Source organism: Lampris incognitus, chromosome 21 (assembly GCF_029633865.1).
Source record: "Lampris incognitus isolate fLamInc1 chromosome 21, fLamInc1.hap2, whole genome shotgun sequence".
NCBI lineage: Eukaryota > Metazoa > Chordata > Actinopteri > Lampriformes > Lampridae > Lampris > Lampris incognitus.
This window is the reverse complement of record NC_079231.1, coordinates 25,329,214-25,348,210: the sequence shown is the minus strand read 5'-3', so window position 1 is coordinate 25,348,210 and position 18,997 is coordinate 25,329,214. Positions and strand designations below refer to the sequence as shown.

Genomic DNA, 18,997 nt, shown 5'->3' with positions numbered 1-18,997 from the left:
AATCATTGAAATGTCATGATGACACAGTCAGACGTTGGTAGGTAACATGGCGCCCTCAAGGACGTGACAGGCTTTCGGCAAATCACAGCACGTGTTGCAAAGATCAAAGCATGGCCAGACTCTCTCTATACACGGCGCTGTCCTGGTCGCTGTACTAGCGCCTCCTCTGGTCGGTTGAGGCACCTCTTTGGGGGGAGGGGGAACTGGGAGGAATAGCGTGATCTTCCCACGCGCTATGTCCTCCTGGTGAAACTCCTCACTATCAGGTGAAAAGAAGCGGCTGGTGACTCCACATGTATGAGAGGAGGCATGTGGTAGTCTGCAGCCCTCCCCAGATCGGCAGAGCGGATGAAGCAGCGACCGGGACAGCTCAGAAGAGTGGCGTGATTGGACAGGTGCAAGTGGGGAGAAAGAGGGAAAAACAAAAACAAAAACAAAAAACAATTGCATCTGGTGACACGCGTTGAAGATGGGGAGTAACCCTCGGAATTGTATCAACGGCCAATTTACCGTTGGCCAATGGAGGAATGTAGCCAGTTTAGACAACGATATTAGGGAACTAGCACGGCAGATTATATGTTTGGCAATTCACTGCAAGTAGCTCAATGTTTGGATCATACGCCGACTCCTCCACCGGGATATTTCCAGGGTGACACCACCTACAATTCACATAGAAGCAAACACGCCCTCCAACTTCTTTACCAGTCTACACAGTCTCTGTTCCCCATAATAACAGAGGGTAACTCAGGTTTGTACCCCAGCTGTCTATTCTTTACATGGAGCCCTCCTCTGTGACCACTCTTCCTTCCTTTCAACCAAACATGGGCAACTGGCGAGCCGCGGGCCGCATCTGGCACCTGTCCTCACTCAGTGCGGCCCGCGGGTCAATTTCCAAATATCAATAAATTGTTGGCTTCACAGGTGTTGGAAGCAAGCGAACCATTTGACCACATTTCAATTGGATCCTATTCGTAATCATTTTGTCCACTGATAGAGGGCGCACCCTCGAAACACAAGAGGCCTGTAGCCAAACAACTACTTGCACATTGTCTCATCTTGGTCTCGGCGGGCCTTTTCCGCAATGACATGTGACGAGGAGAGACATGAGCGGCAAAAAAGAAAAGAAAACTTGACCTAGGGAACCGTGTCTTGCAGGCAAGATTGGAAACAATATCTTTTTACACAATTCAAAGGCAAACATATATGTTTAGTGTGCCTGGAAACAAAATCAGCCATGAAGGATTTCAACTGGAGTTTTTTTTATTTATATATATATAAATGTCATCAGGTGTGGAGGTGTTCAAGAAAGAGCTGGGTCTTTAGCTTCTTCTTAACGATGGAGAGGGACTCGGAGGATTGAATGGAGTTTGGTAACTCGTTCCACCACTGGGGAACTACAGAAGACAACAAGAGTCTGGCTAGTGACTTAGGGCCCCATTGTGACGGAAGTGCCAGGCGCCTTTCATTGGCAGAGCGCAGAGAGCAGGATTGAGTGTGGACCTGAATGGGGGAGTTCAGGTAGGCAGGAGCCGTTTTAGGTGCCGTTTGGTAAGCCAGCATTATGGTTTTGAATTTGATGCAGGCAGCAACTGGGAGCCAGTGGAGGGATATGAACATCCACTTGTGTCCATCCCATCAAATCTTGTTAAGGACTGTCTCACAGCTATCGCCTTACTCATCAGAGTAATCATTAACTCCTCCTTCAGCTCTGATTCAGTTCCCTATACACTTTAACTGGCTGCTGTCACACTCAACCCTGATATCATGGGCAAATTCTGGTCTATCTCCAATCTCCCCTTTCTGTCAAAAATACTGGAACATGTAGTAGTTGCCGCCAAACTCAAAGCTCACTTCATCTCCAACAACCCGTTTGAACCATTTCATTCTGGTTTCCACTCACAGTACAGCACAGAAACAGCCCTCCTTAAAGTCACTAATAACCTCCTCCTCTCCGCACTCTGGCCTCTTCAGCATTTTTATCCTCCTCGACCTCACTGCAGCTTTGGAAACCATCAACAATATCGTTCTTCTCTCCTCCCTCAACATCATCAGTACAGCCCTCTCCTGGCTAAATTCATATCATCAACAACTGCCCCTCCTTCTGTCCACTGTCCCAAGGCGTCCCCCATGGTTTGGTGCTTGGTCCCTTCCTGTTCATCATTTCCATGCTGCATTGATCTGTCCATATTCAAATCATTAATCAAAACTCGCCTCTTCAGAATTGCATTTAATTTATGATTAATGTTGTGTGTTTCATGCTTTTCGCTTTGTTACTTTTATGTTTATTTTAACATATGTCAAGTATCTGAGTATTTTGGAAAGTGCTGTACGAATAACTACTACTACTACTTTCGGCTGCTCCCATTAGGGGTCACCATAGTGGATCATCCGTTGTCATTTCTTCCTGTCTTCTGCATCTTCCTCTGTCACACCAGCCCCCTGCATGTCTTCTCTCACCACATCCATAAACCTCCTCTTTGGCCTGCCTCTTTTCCTCTTCCCTGCCAGATCCATATTCAGCATCCTTCTCCCAATATACCCAGCATCTCTCCTCCACACATGTCCAAACCATCTCAATCTTGCCTCTCTTGCTTTGTCTCCAAACCGTCCAACTTGAGCAGTCGTTCTAATATAATCATTCCTAATCCTGTCCTTCTTCATCACTCCCAATGAAAATCTTAGCATCTTCAACTCTGCCACGTCCAGCTCTGCCTCCTGTATTTTCATCAGTGCCACTGACTCCCTCTTCACTCTTCCTCTTCACTCCAGTGCATACCTCCACCTCTCCAGGCTCTCCTCAACCTGCACCCTACTCTCGCTACAGATCACAATGTCATCCGCAAACATCATCATCCACGGAGACTCCTGCCTGATCTTGTCCGTCAACCTGTCCGTAACCATTGCAAACAAGAAAGGGCTCAGAGCCGATCCTTGATGTAATCCCACCTCCACCTTGAACCCATCTGTCATTCCAACCGCACACTTCCCTCATACATATCCTGCACCACTCCTACATACTTCTCTGCAACTCCCGACTTCCTCATACAATACCACACCTCCTCTCCCGGCACCCTGTCCTATGCTTTCTCTAAATCTACAAAGACACAATGTAACAAATAAAATGTAATAATAATAATAATAACAATAATAGTAATAATTATCATTAGTATTATCATTATTATTAACCCAGCCACTGAGGATGCACAAGCCAGGTCATTCTTAGCGCCGGTCACAAGCCCAGATAAATGGGGAGGGTTGCGTCAGGAAGGGCATCTGGCGTAAAATCTTTGCCAAATCAAATATGCGGATCATAAATAAGATTTCCATACCGGATCGGTTGAGGCCTTGGTTACCAACGACCACCACTGGTACTGTTAACCAGCAGGGTGCCGGTGAAAACTATGCAACTGTTGGGCGAAGGATAAGGAGAGGGGGAAGGCATGTCCAGAGTCAGTGAGTGTGGAGGTCAGAGTCGGAACTTTGAATGTTGGCACTATGACTGGTAAAGGGAGAGAGCTGGCTGATAAGATGGAACGAAGAAAGGCATACTGTGTGTGCAAGAGACCAGGTGGAAGGGGAGTAAGGCCAGGAACATCGAAGGAGGGTTCAAACTCTTCTACCATGGTGCAAATGGGAGGAGAAATGGGGTAGGGGTAATTCTGAAGGAAGAGTACGTCAAGAGTGTGCTGGAGGTGAACAGAGTGTCAGACAGAGTGATGAGTATGAAGCTGGAAATCGAAGGTGTATTGCTGATTGTTATCAGCACATATGCCCCGCAAGTTGGGTGTGAGATGCAAGAGAAAGAAGAATTCTGGAGTGAGTTGGATGAAATGGTGGAGAGGGTACCCAAGGAGGAGAGAGTGGCGATTGGAGCGGACTTCAATGCTTATGAGGTGAAGGGAACAGAGGTGATGGGCAGGTATGGTGTCAAGGAGAGAAATGTGGAAGGACAGATGGTGGTCGATTTTGCGAAAAGGATGGAAATGGCTGAGGTGAATATATATTTCAAGAAGAGGGAGGAACACAGGGTGGCGTACAAGAGTGGAGGAAAGTGCACACAGGTGGACTACATCTTATGTAGAAGGCATGATCTAAAAGGGATTGGAGACTGCAAGGTGGTGACAGGGGAAAACGTAGCTAGGCAGCATCGGATGGTGGTCTGTAGGATGACTTTGGAGACCAAGATGAGGAAGCGAGTGAAGGCAGAGCCGAAGATCAAATGGTGGAAGTTGAAGAAGGAAGACTGTTGTGTGGAGTTCAGGCAGGAGTTAAGATGGGCGCTGGGTGGTAGTGAAGAGTTTCCAGATGGCTGGGCAAGCACTGCAGAACTAGTGAGGGAGATAGTTAGGAAGGTACTTGGTGTGTCATCAGAACAGAGGAAGGAAGACAAGGAGAATTGGTGGTGGAGAATTGGTGGTCAGAGATGAAGAAAGTAGACAGGAGTGCAAGGAGATGCAGCGTAAAGTGAAGAGAGAGGAGGCAAAGAACAAGGCGTATGGTGAGTTGTATCACAGGTTAGACACCAAGGAAGGAGAAAAGGACTTGTACTGATTGGCTAAACAGAGGCACCGAGCTGGGAAGGATGTGCAGCAAGTTAGGGTGATCAAGGATAGAGATGGAAATGAGCTGACAAGCAAGGAGAGTGTGCTGAGAAGGTGGAAGGAGTACTTTGAGGGGCTGATCAATGAAGAAAATGAGAGAGAAGGTTGGAGGATGTAGGTATAGTGAATCGGGAAGTCCAGTGGATTAGCAAGGAGGAAGTGAAGGCAGCTATGAAGAGGATGTAGAGTGGAAAGGCAGTTGGTCCTGATGACATACCTGTTCAGGCATGGAGATGTTTAGGAGAGATGTCAGTGGGGTTTTTAACTAGATTGTTTAAAAAAATCTTGGAAAGCGAGAGGATGCCTGAGGAGTGGAGAAGAAGCATATTGGTACCGATTTTCAAGAACAAGGGCGATGTGCAGAACTGTAGCAACTACAGAGGTATAAAGTTGATCAGCCACAGCATGAAGATTTGGGAAAGAGTAATAGAAGCTAGGTTAAGAGGAGAGGTGACGATTAGCGAGCAGCAGTATGGTTTCATGCCACAAAAGACCACCACAGATGTGATGCTTGCTTTGAGAATGTTGATGGAGAATCCAAAGGAGTTGAATCAAGTGTAACTGGACTTGGTATATATCCATGAAGACGTTTCGCCTCTCATCCAACAGGCTTTCTCAGTTCGTGCCTTTCCGACTAGAAGAAGCTAGTCTGAATGGCTGGTGATGAGACTCAGAATTTATCCTCTTTGGAGTCGTTGTCAGAGCTATCGATGTCCATGGCTTTGTGTCTCGATGTTTACCAACGCCCGTCGCTAACAGAGCCATATATATGAGTGTCTCTTTTGTGTACCGATGTTTGGCCGCGCCCGTCGTTATCGGACCTATTGATATGCGTGGCTCTCCTGTGATCCGATGTCCAGCCGCGCCCGTTGCCATCGGAACTATTGATTTGCATTTGTTTAGCAGCGACGGTGGTTGGGGGTGTTAATTTCGACTTCATTGTTTAGTGGTCATGAGAGTCGTTGGAGCCGTTAGTGACCGACTGTTGTTCTTGGAGGCTAGGCCTCTTGAGTCTCCTGGGTAGAGATGAAAGGACGGCATTGTGAGTGGGAGATAGGTGGTGTCGCAGACCTCCTCCTCTGTTGAGGGATGGTTTTTCCAGTTTCGCATAGATGGCTTCCTTCACCCCTCTTTCAAACCATCTATCTTCTCTGTCCAAAATGTGTACGTTGCTGTCCTCGAAGGAGTGTCTTCTCCTTTAGGTGTAGATAGACTGCTGAGTCTTGTCCTGAGGAGTTTGGCCTTCTGTGTTGGGCCATCCGTTTGTGTAGTGGTTGTTTGGTTTCTCCTATGTATAGGTCAGTGCAATCCTCATTGCATTGTACAGCACACAACAGATTGCTTTTCCGGGTGTGTGGTACACGGTCTTTGGGATGAACCAGTCTTTGTCGGAGTGTGTTGCTGGGTTTGAAGTAAACCGGGATGCGGTGTTTGTTGAAAGTTCTCCTGAGTTTCTCGGAGACCCCAGAAACATACGGGATGACTGTGCTATTCCTTCTGTTCCTTTTCTCCTCGTCGCTCACCTGGTTGGTCTTTTTGGAACGTGTTGCAGTTTTCACAAAGGTCCAACTGGGGTAGCCGCAGGTTTTTAAAGCTCCCCTCAGGTGTTTGTGTTCTTCTCGTTGGGCCTGAGTGCTGCTGGGCACATTGTCAGCTCTGTGTTGCAGAGTTCTGATGACGCTGTTTGTGTTCCAGCGGGTGGTGTGAGTCGAAAAGTAGATATTGGTCTGTGTGTGTAGGTTTCCTGTAAACCCCAATGTGGAGGCTCCTGTCTTCCCCAATGTGGACGTCACAGTCCAAGAAGGGCAAACTGTTGTTCTTTACGTCTTCCCTTGTGAACTTAATGTTCTTGTCCACTGAGTTGATGTGTTTGGTAAATGCTTGCACCTCTTGTGTTTGGATTTTGACCCATGTGTCGTCCACATATCTACGTCCACATATCTTTGACTCTCATGACCACTGAATAATGAAGTCGAAACTAACACCCCCAACGACCGTCGCTGCTAAACAAATGCAAATCAATAGCTCCGATGGCGACGGGCGCGGCTGGACATCGGAGCCCAGGAGAGCCACACATATCAATAGCTCCGATAACGACGGGCGTGGCCAAACATCGGTACACAAAAAAGCCACTCATATCTATGGCTCTGTTAGCGACGGGCGTTGGTAAACATCGGGACACAAAGAGCCAAGGACATCTATAGCTCTGACAACGACTCCAAGAGGATAAATTCTGAGTCTCATCACCAGCAAGTCAGACTAGCTTCGTGTAGTCAGAAAGGCACGAACTGAGGAAGCCTCTTGGTTGAGAGGCGAAACGTCTTCACGGATATATACCAAGTCCAGTTGCACTTTTTTCAACTCCTTTGGATAACCATGACCTGGATGAATGAGAACATTCACAGACATGTTGATGGAGAAGTATAGAGAAGGCCGGGAGTTACATTGTGTCTTTGTAGATTTAGAGAAAGCATACGACAGGGTGCTGAGAGAGGAGGTGTGGTATTGTATGATCAAGTCGGAAGTTGCAGAGAAGTATGTAGGAAGTGTGACAATGGTGAGGTGTGCGGTTGTAATGACAGATGGGTTCAAGGTGGAGTTGGGATTACATCAAGGATCAGCTCTGAGCCCTTTCTTGTTTGCAATGGTGATGGACAGGTTGACGGACAAGATCAGGCAGGAGTCTCTGTGGACTATGATGTTTGCACATGACATTGTGATCTGTAGTGAGAGTAGGGTGCAGGTTGAGGAAAGCCTGGAGAGGTGAAGGTATGCACTGGAAAGAAGAGGAATGAAAGTCAGTAGCAGCAAGACAGAATACCTATGCATGACTGAGAGGGAGGACAGTGGAATGGTCAGGATGCAAGGAGTAGAGTTGACGAAGACATATGAGTTTAAATACTTGGGGTCAACTGTCCAAAGTAACAGGGAGTGCAGAAGAGAGGTGAAGAAGAGAGTGCAGGCAGGGTGGAGTGGGTGGAGAAGAGTGTCAGGAGTGATTTGTGACAGAAGGGTACCAGTAAGAGTTAAAGGGAAGGTTTACAAAATGGTTGTGAGACCAGCTATGCTATATGGTTTGGAGACAGTGGCACTGACGAAAAGACAGCATGCGGAGCTTGGAGGTGTCAGAGTTGAAGAAATGAAGATTTTCATTGGGAGTAACGAAGAAGGACAGGTTTAGCAACGGATATATTAGAGGGACAGCTCAGGTTGGACGGTTTGGAGATAAAGCAAGAGAGACAAGATTGAGATGGTTTGGACATGTATAGAGGAGAGATGCTGGATATATTGGAAGAAGGATGCTGAATATGGAGCTGCCAGGGAAGAGGAAAAGAGGAAGGCCAAAGAGGAGGTTCACGGATGTGGTGAGGGAAAACATGCAGGTGGCTGGTGTGACAGAGGAAGATGGAGAAGACAAGAAGAAATGGAAACAGATGATCTGCTGTGGTGACCCCTAACGGGAGCAGCCAAAAGTAGTAGTAGTAGAGATTATCGTTATTATCATCATAATGCAAGTGTGAATGAACTGAAGATCGATTATCAGAGACAGAGACACTGGTTCAGTCAAGCAATTTTTAATGAAATTTCTGAAATTGGGTAGAATAAAAGCTAATCGGAAGCCGAATTGGTTAAATGAAGAAATTCTGTTTTTCGCTAACTTGAGGTTGAAAGTTAAGGTGTCATTGTGCAACAAAATGTGTTAGAATGTTTTGAATCTCTTCAATGGCAAGTAATTCTTGTGCAGCCTTCGCCATGTTCTTCATGATTGTTTTTGACAACAGTCCTATAGTCACACAGGGAGACTGTTCATTTGCCCAAAAGTTCATAGAAACAAACCGAATAGGAACTATATTTTTTCAGTTATTCAAAAGTTTGCTTAAAATTTGACAATTTGAAAATTGTCCAATCTGTCCTATTTGACAAATTTTCACAATACTTTGTTGTGAACATGACCGGAGAAGCATTTTGTCACATTCACATGCAAGTATGGTGTGACAGAAAACAACTTACAGAGATGTCATGATGCATGCTCACTAATCCAGGTAAGAAAATCACAGAAAGGTGATAAGGCACGGAGAATTTTGGTGTGGTTAGTCTTAGTTCAAAGTTAGTTATGTTTTGGAGGGAAAAAAAACCCATTAAACTGCAGCAAGAAATTCTTTGGAGGGGAATGTTAACTTCTCACTTTTGGTTTATAGTGTGTCTGCTTTTGTGTCTTACCCATCAAGTCCTTTGTGACCACCATCCCTCCTGTCTGCTTCTGAAGCTTCTCTCCTTCTGCAACTAGCCCTAAAAGCACACATCCAAATACATGCATGCACACAAACACACATGCTGTCATCACCATTATTGCATTTATCATTCTTCTCATCAACATTATCCTTCTTATCATTATATTGTACAGGGAAGTCCCCTTTTGAGTCTGTTCTGATGTCGAATTTGTATGTAAGTCAGCACAGCTACGTACAGTTCACATCTAGCATCAATTAGTCAAAATGCTTGTCTTAGTATATGGTATATATTTTACCTAAAACATAATTGTAACAAATAGGATTGTTATTCCTAGTTTGTGGTTCCGGGGAGCAATTAGTGGGACACAGACCGTGAGCGACGCTGGCTAGAGATGAAAGTAACTGAACTGTATGACTGAAGGATTTCTGTTAATAAAGTGATAAGTAAGCAAGTAAAGCTTTACCCTGCATTCTGTAGGGTTAAGTAAAGAACGGAACAGACTGAAACAATAATAATGCAGTAATAATAATAATAAATGTAACTACAGGACAGTATTTATACTTGAGAGAAAGAATATGTGTATAGGTCTAAAAAACTTTGAAGAAACATTTCTCCCAGTTCAACCTCCCCACCTCCTGCCACTGTCCCGGGAGCGGGTCGTGGCCGGCGGAGGCCGTTTGACACCAGAACCGAGAGCCCGCTCGGGGCTCGTCTCTCCACCTCACCAGGCGAGTGAAAACCCGATATAGTCCATGGGCCAGACGATATTTCGGTACACTCAAGGTGGCAAAACTTACTTATAATTTTTGAAAGGATCCATGTCTGTAGATGATATTTTGGTATGATAACCATTCCTGAGTGGCAGCTGTATCACAGTTATCAGCTCATGAAGTTAACCACCCGCTAAACTAAATTGCATTTTAGACGCTGGTGCATATCCTGGTTTAGCCTCATGGTCAGGACATTTTTCAATGTTCTATAATATTGTCTTTGGTATCATTTTAAAGGGGACCTTCTTAGCTTTCATTCAAGCCCTGTTGTGGATATTTCTCACAAATATAGAGGTCACTTGAGCTCTTCAACCCGTCAATAACACACATCTTTCTGCAATGTTCGCCTAAACTATATACTTTCTTTTAGCCCTGTGGCATCTAGGAATATCAGGGACACAAAACACAAAAACTGGAATACTCACAGGACTGTAAAGATTCAGGAAATGTATAATATACCCATACTATTTCATTGTGTGAGGTGATTGTGAGCCTTAAATGAGAACTAGACCAAAGCCAGTTAGGTCACAAACTGGTCTCTATACATTTGTTTAAATACACAATCAAAATACATTATAAAAAGGAATACCATAGTGAGGTAATGAACTATTTTAATATTTTAAACAACATTGACATTTACATATACTTAGTCAATGATACATGTAATCCCATATCATTAGTGGGTATATGTAATGGTAATGGGTAGGGTAATGGGTATATGTGAATATGGTTACATTATTGTTATCAAGCTCTGGGTAACCAAGTCCAGAATCAACATCCTGTGCATCAATAGACTACTACCACAGTAATACCATCAGAATCATCACACTGTCATTCATCAAACTGCTCGTTTCTCTCATCATCTGACTCCCCAAGTTCAAAGTCCAGTTCTGGACCATCCTGCTGTTTTTGGTTACTGCAGGTCTGTAACCTGCACATGTCTGTGCATGGAAGTCCATTTGACAGGCACATGCAGCTTGGCATTTTGCATGAATGCACACACTTGCATGTTAGCATTTCCAAGACCACATCTGGTGCAGGTGGGGAGCGCATCCAGTAAATGGCCAGCTTGCCTTCATCGTCTGTCCATCCATACTCAGTAGGGCTTGGCACCACAGGGTTAGCCTGCAGACAGCACTTCCATATTGCTGCCTGATAGTTGGCTCGTTGAACATGCATAAAGAGACAGTCTCTACATGGTGGCAGCTGGCTGGACTCAACCTCTCCCCTTTTGGTGCAGAAGAGCTGGTAACGCAGTTTGTTCACCTCAGCAGTGCTGCTATTAGCAACATACATCCGACAGGTGAACTGCTCAATTTTCTGGAACAGCTCATCGCTCACATTCCATGTCTGTCCCAGTTGACTAAAAGTCTCTTGGCAGGAAGTGTGCTTTCTCACTATCTTCAGGGCATTCAGCTTCCCTCGACCAGCGAATGCACTGACAGTGTCGCAGCCTGTGCAGGCATGTAAGCCAATTAGGCTGTCACAGATGCTATCTCCAAGTGAACTTGCCAGTTTGGTGATGTCGACAAACCGTGTGCAGTTCTGAGTCCCACACTTCTGGTAGATGGGACAGGTGATGTCCTTCTGGAAGCCAAGACAAAGCACCATGACATCAGTGTCCTCAGCTGTGATGATAACTGACTTTGAGCCCGCATTTGCTGCATGCAATGCATGCAGGAGCAGACGGGTGTCAGCTTCTTCATGTGTGGAGTGCAGTTCTGCTGCTTCCTCACACCCATCTTCTGTCAACTTGTAGCAGGTTTCCTCACAGGTCATGTACAACACCTTGCCATGCAGCATAGCTCTGTATCGTGGGAGTTTCCACTCTTCCACCAGAAACTTGATGAGACTGGTCTTGTTGGAGGAACTGCACAGAAATTTTCTCCACTGCTGGACGTGGTGTCCCCCTGCAAGATTCTTGTACTGGAGAGTGATGTCTCCACCCCGGTTCAGCATCTTTGATCGAAGTCTGGTGATAGACATCAAAAACAACATCAATCCTCCCACTCTGTGCTCCCTCATGGAGGACCTGGGTCAAGGCTGACTCTGCCACCTGTGCAAAGGTTTTGTTGTTGCCATTCATTTTTTGGACCAGGCTCATCCCATCAATGATGGAAGTAGATGGGATTGGGATGTCTTCTGCAGGAGATACATTCTTTTCAAGCTCTCTGGCAAGTGCAGCCTTGTTTGTTTTTCGTAAGGACCCATCAGCATTTGCCAGTGCCCATGGTAGTGGGCCCAATGGGTAGGCAAGGACATCCTTCAGATTCACCTTCCTGCTTTCAGCCACCAGGATCATGTGACTGAAAAGGTTTCTATCTGCCTTCAGAACCACATCCTGTGCTTTCTTTCCATGAGCTTGTTTTGTGCTGACATTGGAGAATGTTTTCAGACTTTGCTTGGTCATCTTGTCGTGGAATTTCACAGGTGGTGGGTCTGCATCTAACCTTGTTTGCTGGAATGCTTGGTAGGCCTCTTCTCCTTTCTCAAGAGCTCTCAAGAGATCTATGGTCACATCAGGTGGAGCCATGTTGCCAGTGGAGAGGCTAACCAAATCAATCTCATCAGGGGACATAGGATTGAGCCAGTTATTCTCCATAAGGTCCATGAGAGACTGGACATCTGCTTCATCTCTCTTGATCCTTGGACTCTGTAGATCTGGATGAGACCATTTGCACCTGCCTTGACCTGTCAGGTCTCTCAGCTGTCTGAGGTACATGCTTCTATACTCAGCTGTGAGATAATATTTGGTCACAGCTCCTGGCTTCAAGCTGAATCCCTTTGTCCCTCCAGCTGTTTGGGTGTCTTTGTTCACCTTTTCTTCTATAGCTTGGTCAACAGGGATTCGGCCAAAGGGATTGGTGGAGCCCAGTTGGACTGAGAAGCCTCCTTCCATGAATTCTGTGTACACATCTGGGTGTGTGATGGGCAGCTCAGACATCTGGGCGTAGTAGTAGGGGAGGTAGCATGCATAATTCATCCTGTCATAAGCAAAGCACCATGGGATCAATGCTCGAATGCTAGCCAAGTGTAGCATCCAGTCTCCCTCTCTGGATGCTCGGATGAGCCCCAACAAGATTTCAACCATGTCCAAATAGGACATCCAGAAGTTCGAGAGGCTGCCGTTTCCACCTCTAAGGAACTCACGGTAGACTTCAAATAGATCCATGATGCGTGTACAAGAGCTGTTCTCGAGGACCTCCTTCAAAGCATGTTGTGAGACTTCTTTCCCAAGGCTGTCAATGGTCTTCAGTGTCTCATTCAGGTGAACCATGTCATTCCTGTGAGTTTCTTCCAACCAGGACAGGAAACCATTCAAGGTCAGTCGCATGAGAGCCTCATACAGGAGCTTGTGTAGTCGCACTGCCCTGTTGTACTTGCGGCCATCCATAACACCAGCAATTGAGCCTTCTGCAATCATGCCAGACTCAATGCAGAGGTCTTTGAGTCCAGCATCTTAGAAACGCTTTCCTATCATTGCCAGCAGTGTGCAGATGGTGTGGAATACCCCAAGCCTAACGATGATATCATGGAACTTGTCATGGTGTTTCCATGCGATCTCGACAGCCTTCGCATACAGGGCTTGGTCAAAGACACAGACAATCTTCCTCAGGCCTAAGCACTGCATGATGCTCAGTGACTGGTTAAGCACCTAGTTGACAGTAGACATTTGTGTCGCTGGAGCATTGATGGTAGGCAGATAGCCTATATTGTCGGGGATGACTGTCATCTCTTCTCGAGTCAGGATGTTGAAACCTGTCCAGCTGCTGACTGACTGTTCTTCTTGTTGTGACATGCGTGCTAGGACCCAAAGAAGGTTTTTCTCTCTGGCAAGCTTAGTATTGGCTGCAGTATCGGCATCTGACTTTTTGCTTTGTGGTGGCCCTACCCGTTGTCCAGCATTGTAAGTTGGTAACATTGGTGGGGGTCCATCAATGCTTCTCTTCTTTGTTTTGGGAACAGTGGGCATGGGTTGGACAGGAAGTGGGTTGACTGGCTTTGCTTGCACAGCAATCCCATTGACTCTGTGAGATGTTCCCTCACCACTGACAGTTTCTTCAAGACGGTCGATATTGTCCCAGGCTAAAGTTGTGAATATGCCAGGATGGATGTTAGCTGGAAGGGCAATGCCACTCCCTGATGATGAGAGTTTCTGGAGACACAGGGCAGTGTTGATCTCTTCCATCTGTGAATAGGACACACTGTGACCAAGTCGGTTGAGGATGTTTATCAACTCTACATTTCCTGTCAACGATTTGACACTGAATGGCAGAACAATGTGCTTGGAAGGCTTGGTATTTCCACATGTCACTGCATATACTATGTCATGGCCAAATGACTGCAGAAGGCACTGCACTCTCTGGGATGCATGATCAGGATCATTTGAGCCTGTGAGTAGAGAGTACAGGAAGATAATGAGCGACTCTGGAATGGTAGGACATTCTGCTTCTGGTTTGACTTCAGGCGGCCAGGTTTGAGGAACATCTTGACTTTTAATGTCTGCTCACAATTTGATGGCTGCTTTGGCTATAACATCTTGTGCACTGACACTTTTCAGGGTCTGCAGCTCCCTTTTGAGAGACTGATTTTCTTTGGCAAGTTCCCTCATGGACAAGTTATCGGGATAGAGGAGGAATTTTCCTTTCTCATCAGGGAATATCTGCAAGGCTCCAGCAAACTCACTCTCCAGGTTTCGCCTTATGTGCTTCTTGGTTGATTCCTTGACTTGGGCAATGCCTTGGGAGTTCATTGAAGCTACCAGTCTAGAAGAGAGATCAGTCATTGTCATCACTTGAGGATTGCCAAAAAGCTCCATCCTGATGAAGAGGAACAGCTCATTGTATGCCTTATTCACAGCAGCTTCATACTGGGCTGCAGCATCATCATCTTCATTGCTGGCAACCTCTCCTTTGGAAACCTCTTCTTTGGTGTAAAGTCTATAGCATGACCTGTGGTAGTGCCCTTCAGCTGCTACAAGGTCTCTACTCACAATGGCAAGGATTCTGCTGTCCCTTTTCTTTGTGGCTGCACTCCTGATCTTTGCATCAGCTCGCAGTTCGACACTGCACCAGTACTTCTCTCGTATTCTGTCTCTTGGAATATTTGCTGTTTTTCTGACAAAATATGCACTCTGCATCATAAGTCCTAGATGTACTTGGAGCATGTCGAGCTACTCTCTTAGATTGTTTCTCTTCAGCAGAGACACAACTTTTCTTTTCTTTTGCAAGGAGGCCATCAAGAATTTGCTTCATAGTGAAGATACTGCGACACTTTCTGTGGTAGTACATTGCTGGAATCTGTCCCTCAGGAATGTCTTTTGCCAGTTTCAAAACTGGTGCATGATTTCGTATCTGAGCTGCCCTGAGCAGAGTTCTCCATGAGTCGACACTTTGTAGTGAAACCAGCTTATCTGTATCATCAGAACAGTGGATAATGCACTCCACCCGTGGGCGCTTTGGTATTGGGTAAAAACTTGCTTGTTCACCAGTGGCCATATTCAGTCAGTTTTCACCTGCCACATACAAACAAATACATGTAACTTAGGTGTATGAACACTACTAAAACAAAGTTTACTTTGCTTCACCAGCGTCATATTACCATTATTTATCTTACATAGCCACAAATAGATACATTACCTAGTTGCTATGCAACAGCTGTATTTTGTCCACATGAGGCCGCTAAAATCAACACAAGATGAAAGTTCCTCGTAGCCACTTTAACTAATCATATTAACATATACATTAAAAGAACATGCTAACATTATGGGAAATTAGCTTACAATCTTCTCCAGAGTGAGACAAGAAGATAGATACCAGTTTCCTCTATATGTGTTTAGTAGAAAGCTATCTGGCTGCACGTTAGCCTAGCTTAGCACAATGAATGGAAGTACACAGTACTGGTTATCCTTGGTTGTTGGCCAACTAAGAACTGTCCCAGAGTTTAAGCTAGGCTAATCAGTACCAGGGGTGTTGAAATGCTATATTTGTAAAAATCTGGGCAAATACACAATCGTGAGAGGCACAGAAACAGGTTTCCTGAAAGAAAAATGAAATAGCTGCTCATTTGGAAAGGTTATCATGTATTATTTTACTTCTGTTAGTGTACCAAATAAAATGGCACCAGCGAAGTTGTGTCACCTTGGGTGATATCGATATCTGGTCTGACCCATGGACTAACTGGCTTTGGTCTAGTTAGTTTCTTAGTAATAATGCCCTTCTAATTTAAGGTTCACAATCACCTCGCACAATGAAATAGTATGGGTATATTATACATTTCCTGAATCTTTACAGTCCTGTGAGTATTCCAGTTTTTGTGTTTTGTGTCCCTGATATTCCTAGATGCCACAGGGCTAAAAGAAAGTATATAGTTTAGGCGAACATTGCAGAAAGATGTGTGTTATTGACGGGTTGAAGAGCTCAAGTGACCTCTATATTTGTGAGAAATATCCACAACAGGGCTTGAATGAAAGCTAAGAAGGTCCCCTTTAAAATGATACCAAAGACAATATTATAGAACATTGAAAAATGTCCTGACCATGAGGCTAAACCAGGATATGCACCAGCGTCTAAAATGCAATTTACTTTAGGGGGTGGTTAACTTCATGAGCTGATAACTGTGATACAGCTGCCACTCAGGAATGGTTATCATACCAAAATATCATCTACAGACATGGATCCTTTCAAAAATTATAAGTAAGTTTTGCCACCTTGAGTGTACCGAAATAGGAAATTTTGGGCTCTGGCCCATGGAGTAATAAGAGCGTTTCACCTCTCTGAACACTGTATTATTTCCACCGTCGCGTCCGCTTCAGTCGTGACGGTTTTCCTTTCTTCGATGCATCACCATCACTTGCATCAGATTTACTCTTCGAAGCCGTGATTACGACGGAAACACACGAACATTTTAAGTCAAAACACAACGCACACAATATTTACGCGATCAGACTTAAAATGGCGGCGACGGCGGCGTGGCGTTGTTCTCTCTCGGGCCGACGAACCGCCTCAGACGCGCAGTGTTTTGAGGTTCGCGCAAAGTAGTCCGTCTGTTAATTAGTACGAACCATTGTGTGTAACTCGATTTTTTAAAATGACAGGCTTCATTGGAGGTCAGTTCGTAAGTAAGGGTGGTCGTAAATCGGAGACTTCCTGTATATCAAATTAATTTTAGTTGGCTGGGCAACTTTTTTTTCAGTAGTAGAGTAGGCTGGTGAAAGGTTATGTGTGCACCAACACAGTAAGCACTTTGCGTTTTAAATGAGTAAAAGTTGGTGCCCCAAACAGGAGGGTGTTAACATGATCCAAAATGTAAGCAGCATGTGCTTGTTGAACTACCCAGGAACAGTCCATTATACCAGCAGGAACTAACCAGGAACTAACCGTTATACAAGCATGAACTAGCCAGAAACAGTCTATTATACCAGCATGAACTAACCAGGAACAGTCTGTTATACCAGCATGAACTAACCAGGAACAGTCTGTTATACCAGCATGAACTAACCAGGAACAGTCTGTTATACCAGCATGAACTAGCCAGAAACAGTCTGTTATACCAGCATGAACTAACCAGGAACAGTCTGTTATACCAGCATGAACTAGCCAGAAACAGTCTGTTATACCAGCATGAACGAGCCAGAAACAGTCTGTTATACCAGCACGAACTAACCAGGAACAGTCTGTTATACCAGCACGAACTAACCAGTAACAGTTCATTATACCAGCATGAACTAGCCAGGAACAGTCCATTATACCAGCCTGAACTAACCAGGAACAGTCTTTTATACCAGCATGAACTAACCAGTAACAGTCTGTTATACCAGCATGAACTAACCAGGAACAGTCTGTTATACCAGCATGAACTAACCAGGAACAGTCCATTATACCAGCCTGAACTAACCAGGAACAGTCTGTTATACCAGCATGAACTAGCCAGAAACAGTCCATTATACCAGCATGAACTAACCAGGAACAGTCCATTATACCAGCCTGAACTAACCAGAAACAGTCCGTTATACCAGCATGAACTAGCCAGAAACAGTCTGTTATACCAGCATGAACTAACCAGGAACAGTCTGTTATACCAGCATGAACTAGCCAGAAACAGTCTGTTATACCAGCATGAACTAACCAGGAACAGTCTGTTATACCAGCATGAACTAGCCAGAAACAGTCTGTTATACCAGCATGAACTAACCAGGAACAGTCTGTTATACCAGCATGAACTAACCAGGAACAGTCTGTTATACCAGCATGAACTAGCCAGAAACAGTCTGTTATACCAGCATGAACTAACCAGGAACAGTCTGTTATACCAGCATGAACTAACCAGGAACAGTTCATTATACCAGCATGAACTAGCCAGAAACAGTCTGTTATACCAGCATGAACTAACCAGGAACAGTCTGTTATACCAGCATGAACTAACCAGGAACAGTCCATAATACCAGCATGAACTAACCAGGAACAGTCCATTATACCAGCCTGAACTAGCCAGAAACAGTCTGTTATACCAGCATGAACTAACCAGGAACAGTCTGTTATACCAGCATGAACTAACCAGGAACAGTCTGTTATACCAGCATGAACTAACCAGGAACAGTCTGTTATACCAGCATGAACTAACCAGGAACAGTCTGTTATACCGGCATGAACTAACCAGGAACAGTCCATTATACCAGCATGAACTAGCCAGGAACAGTCCATTATACCAGCCTGAACTAACCAGGAACAGTCCGTTATACCAGCATGAACTAGCCAGAAACAGTCCGTTATACCAGCATGAACTAGCCAGAAACAGTCTGTTATACCAGCATGAACTAACCAGGAACAGTCTGTTATACCAGCATCAACTAGCCAGGAACAGTCTGTTATACCAGCATGAACCAACCAGGAACATTCTGTTATACCAGCATGAACTAACCAGGAACAGTCCGTTATACCAGCATGAACTAACTAGGAACAGTCCATTATACCAGCATGAACTATCCAGGAACAGTCCATTATACCAGCATGAACTAGCCAGAAACAGTCTGTTATACCAGCATGAACTAACCAGGAACAGTCCGTTATACCAGCATGAACTAGCCAGAAACAGTCCGTTATACCAGCATGAACTAGCCAGAAACAGTCTGTTATACCAGCATGAACTAACCAGGAACAGTCTGTTATACCAGCATGGACTAGCCAGGAACAGTCCATTATACCAGCATGAACTAACCAGGAACAGTCTGTTATACCAGCAGAAAGTCTGAGGCGAGGTCATGACAACACAGGGGACTGCTGATGACAGCTTGATTCTGAATGTTGTGAGAAGGTTTGAGGTAGAATATCGGAAGGTTTAATATGATTTTTTGGGCCATGATATTCTTGTTTTATCAGTTAAGAAGATCGGTTT

At 45.0% G+C, this 18,997-nt stretch overlaps 1 protein-coding gene across 1 annotated transcript in view; it reads right to left on the bottom strand.

Annotated features, from left to right (window-relative positions):
• The window catches only part of LOC130131671 (protein SON), a 174,341-nt gene that overhangs the window by 17,801 nt on the left and 137,543 nt on the right, over window positions 1-18,997 (bottom strand). The window contains exon 19 of the mRNA XM_056301450.1: window positions 8,823-8,891. Coding sequence (XP_056157425.1) covers window positions 8,823-8,891 — 69 coding nt within the window. The remainder of the gene's footprint in view (window positions 1-8,822; window positions 8,892-18,997) is intronic.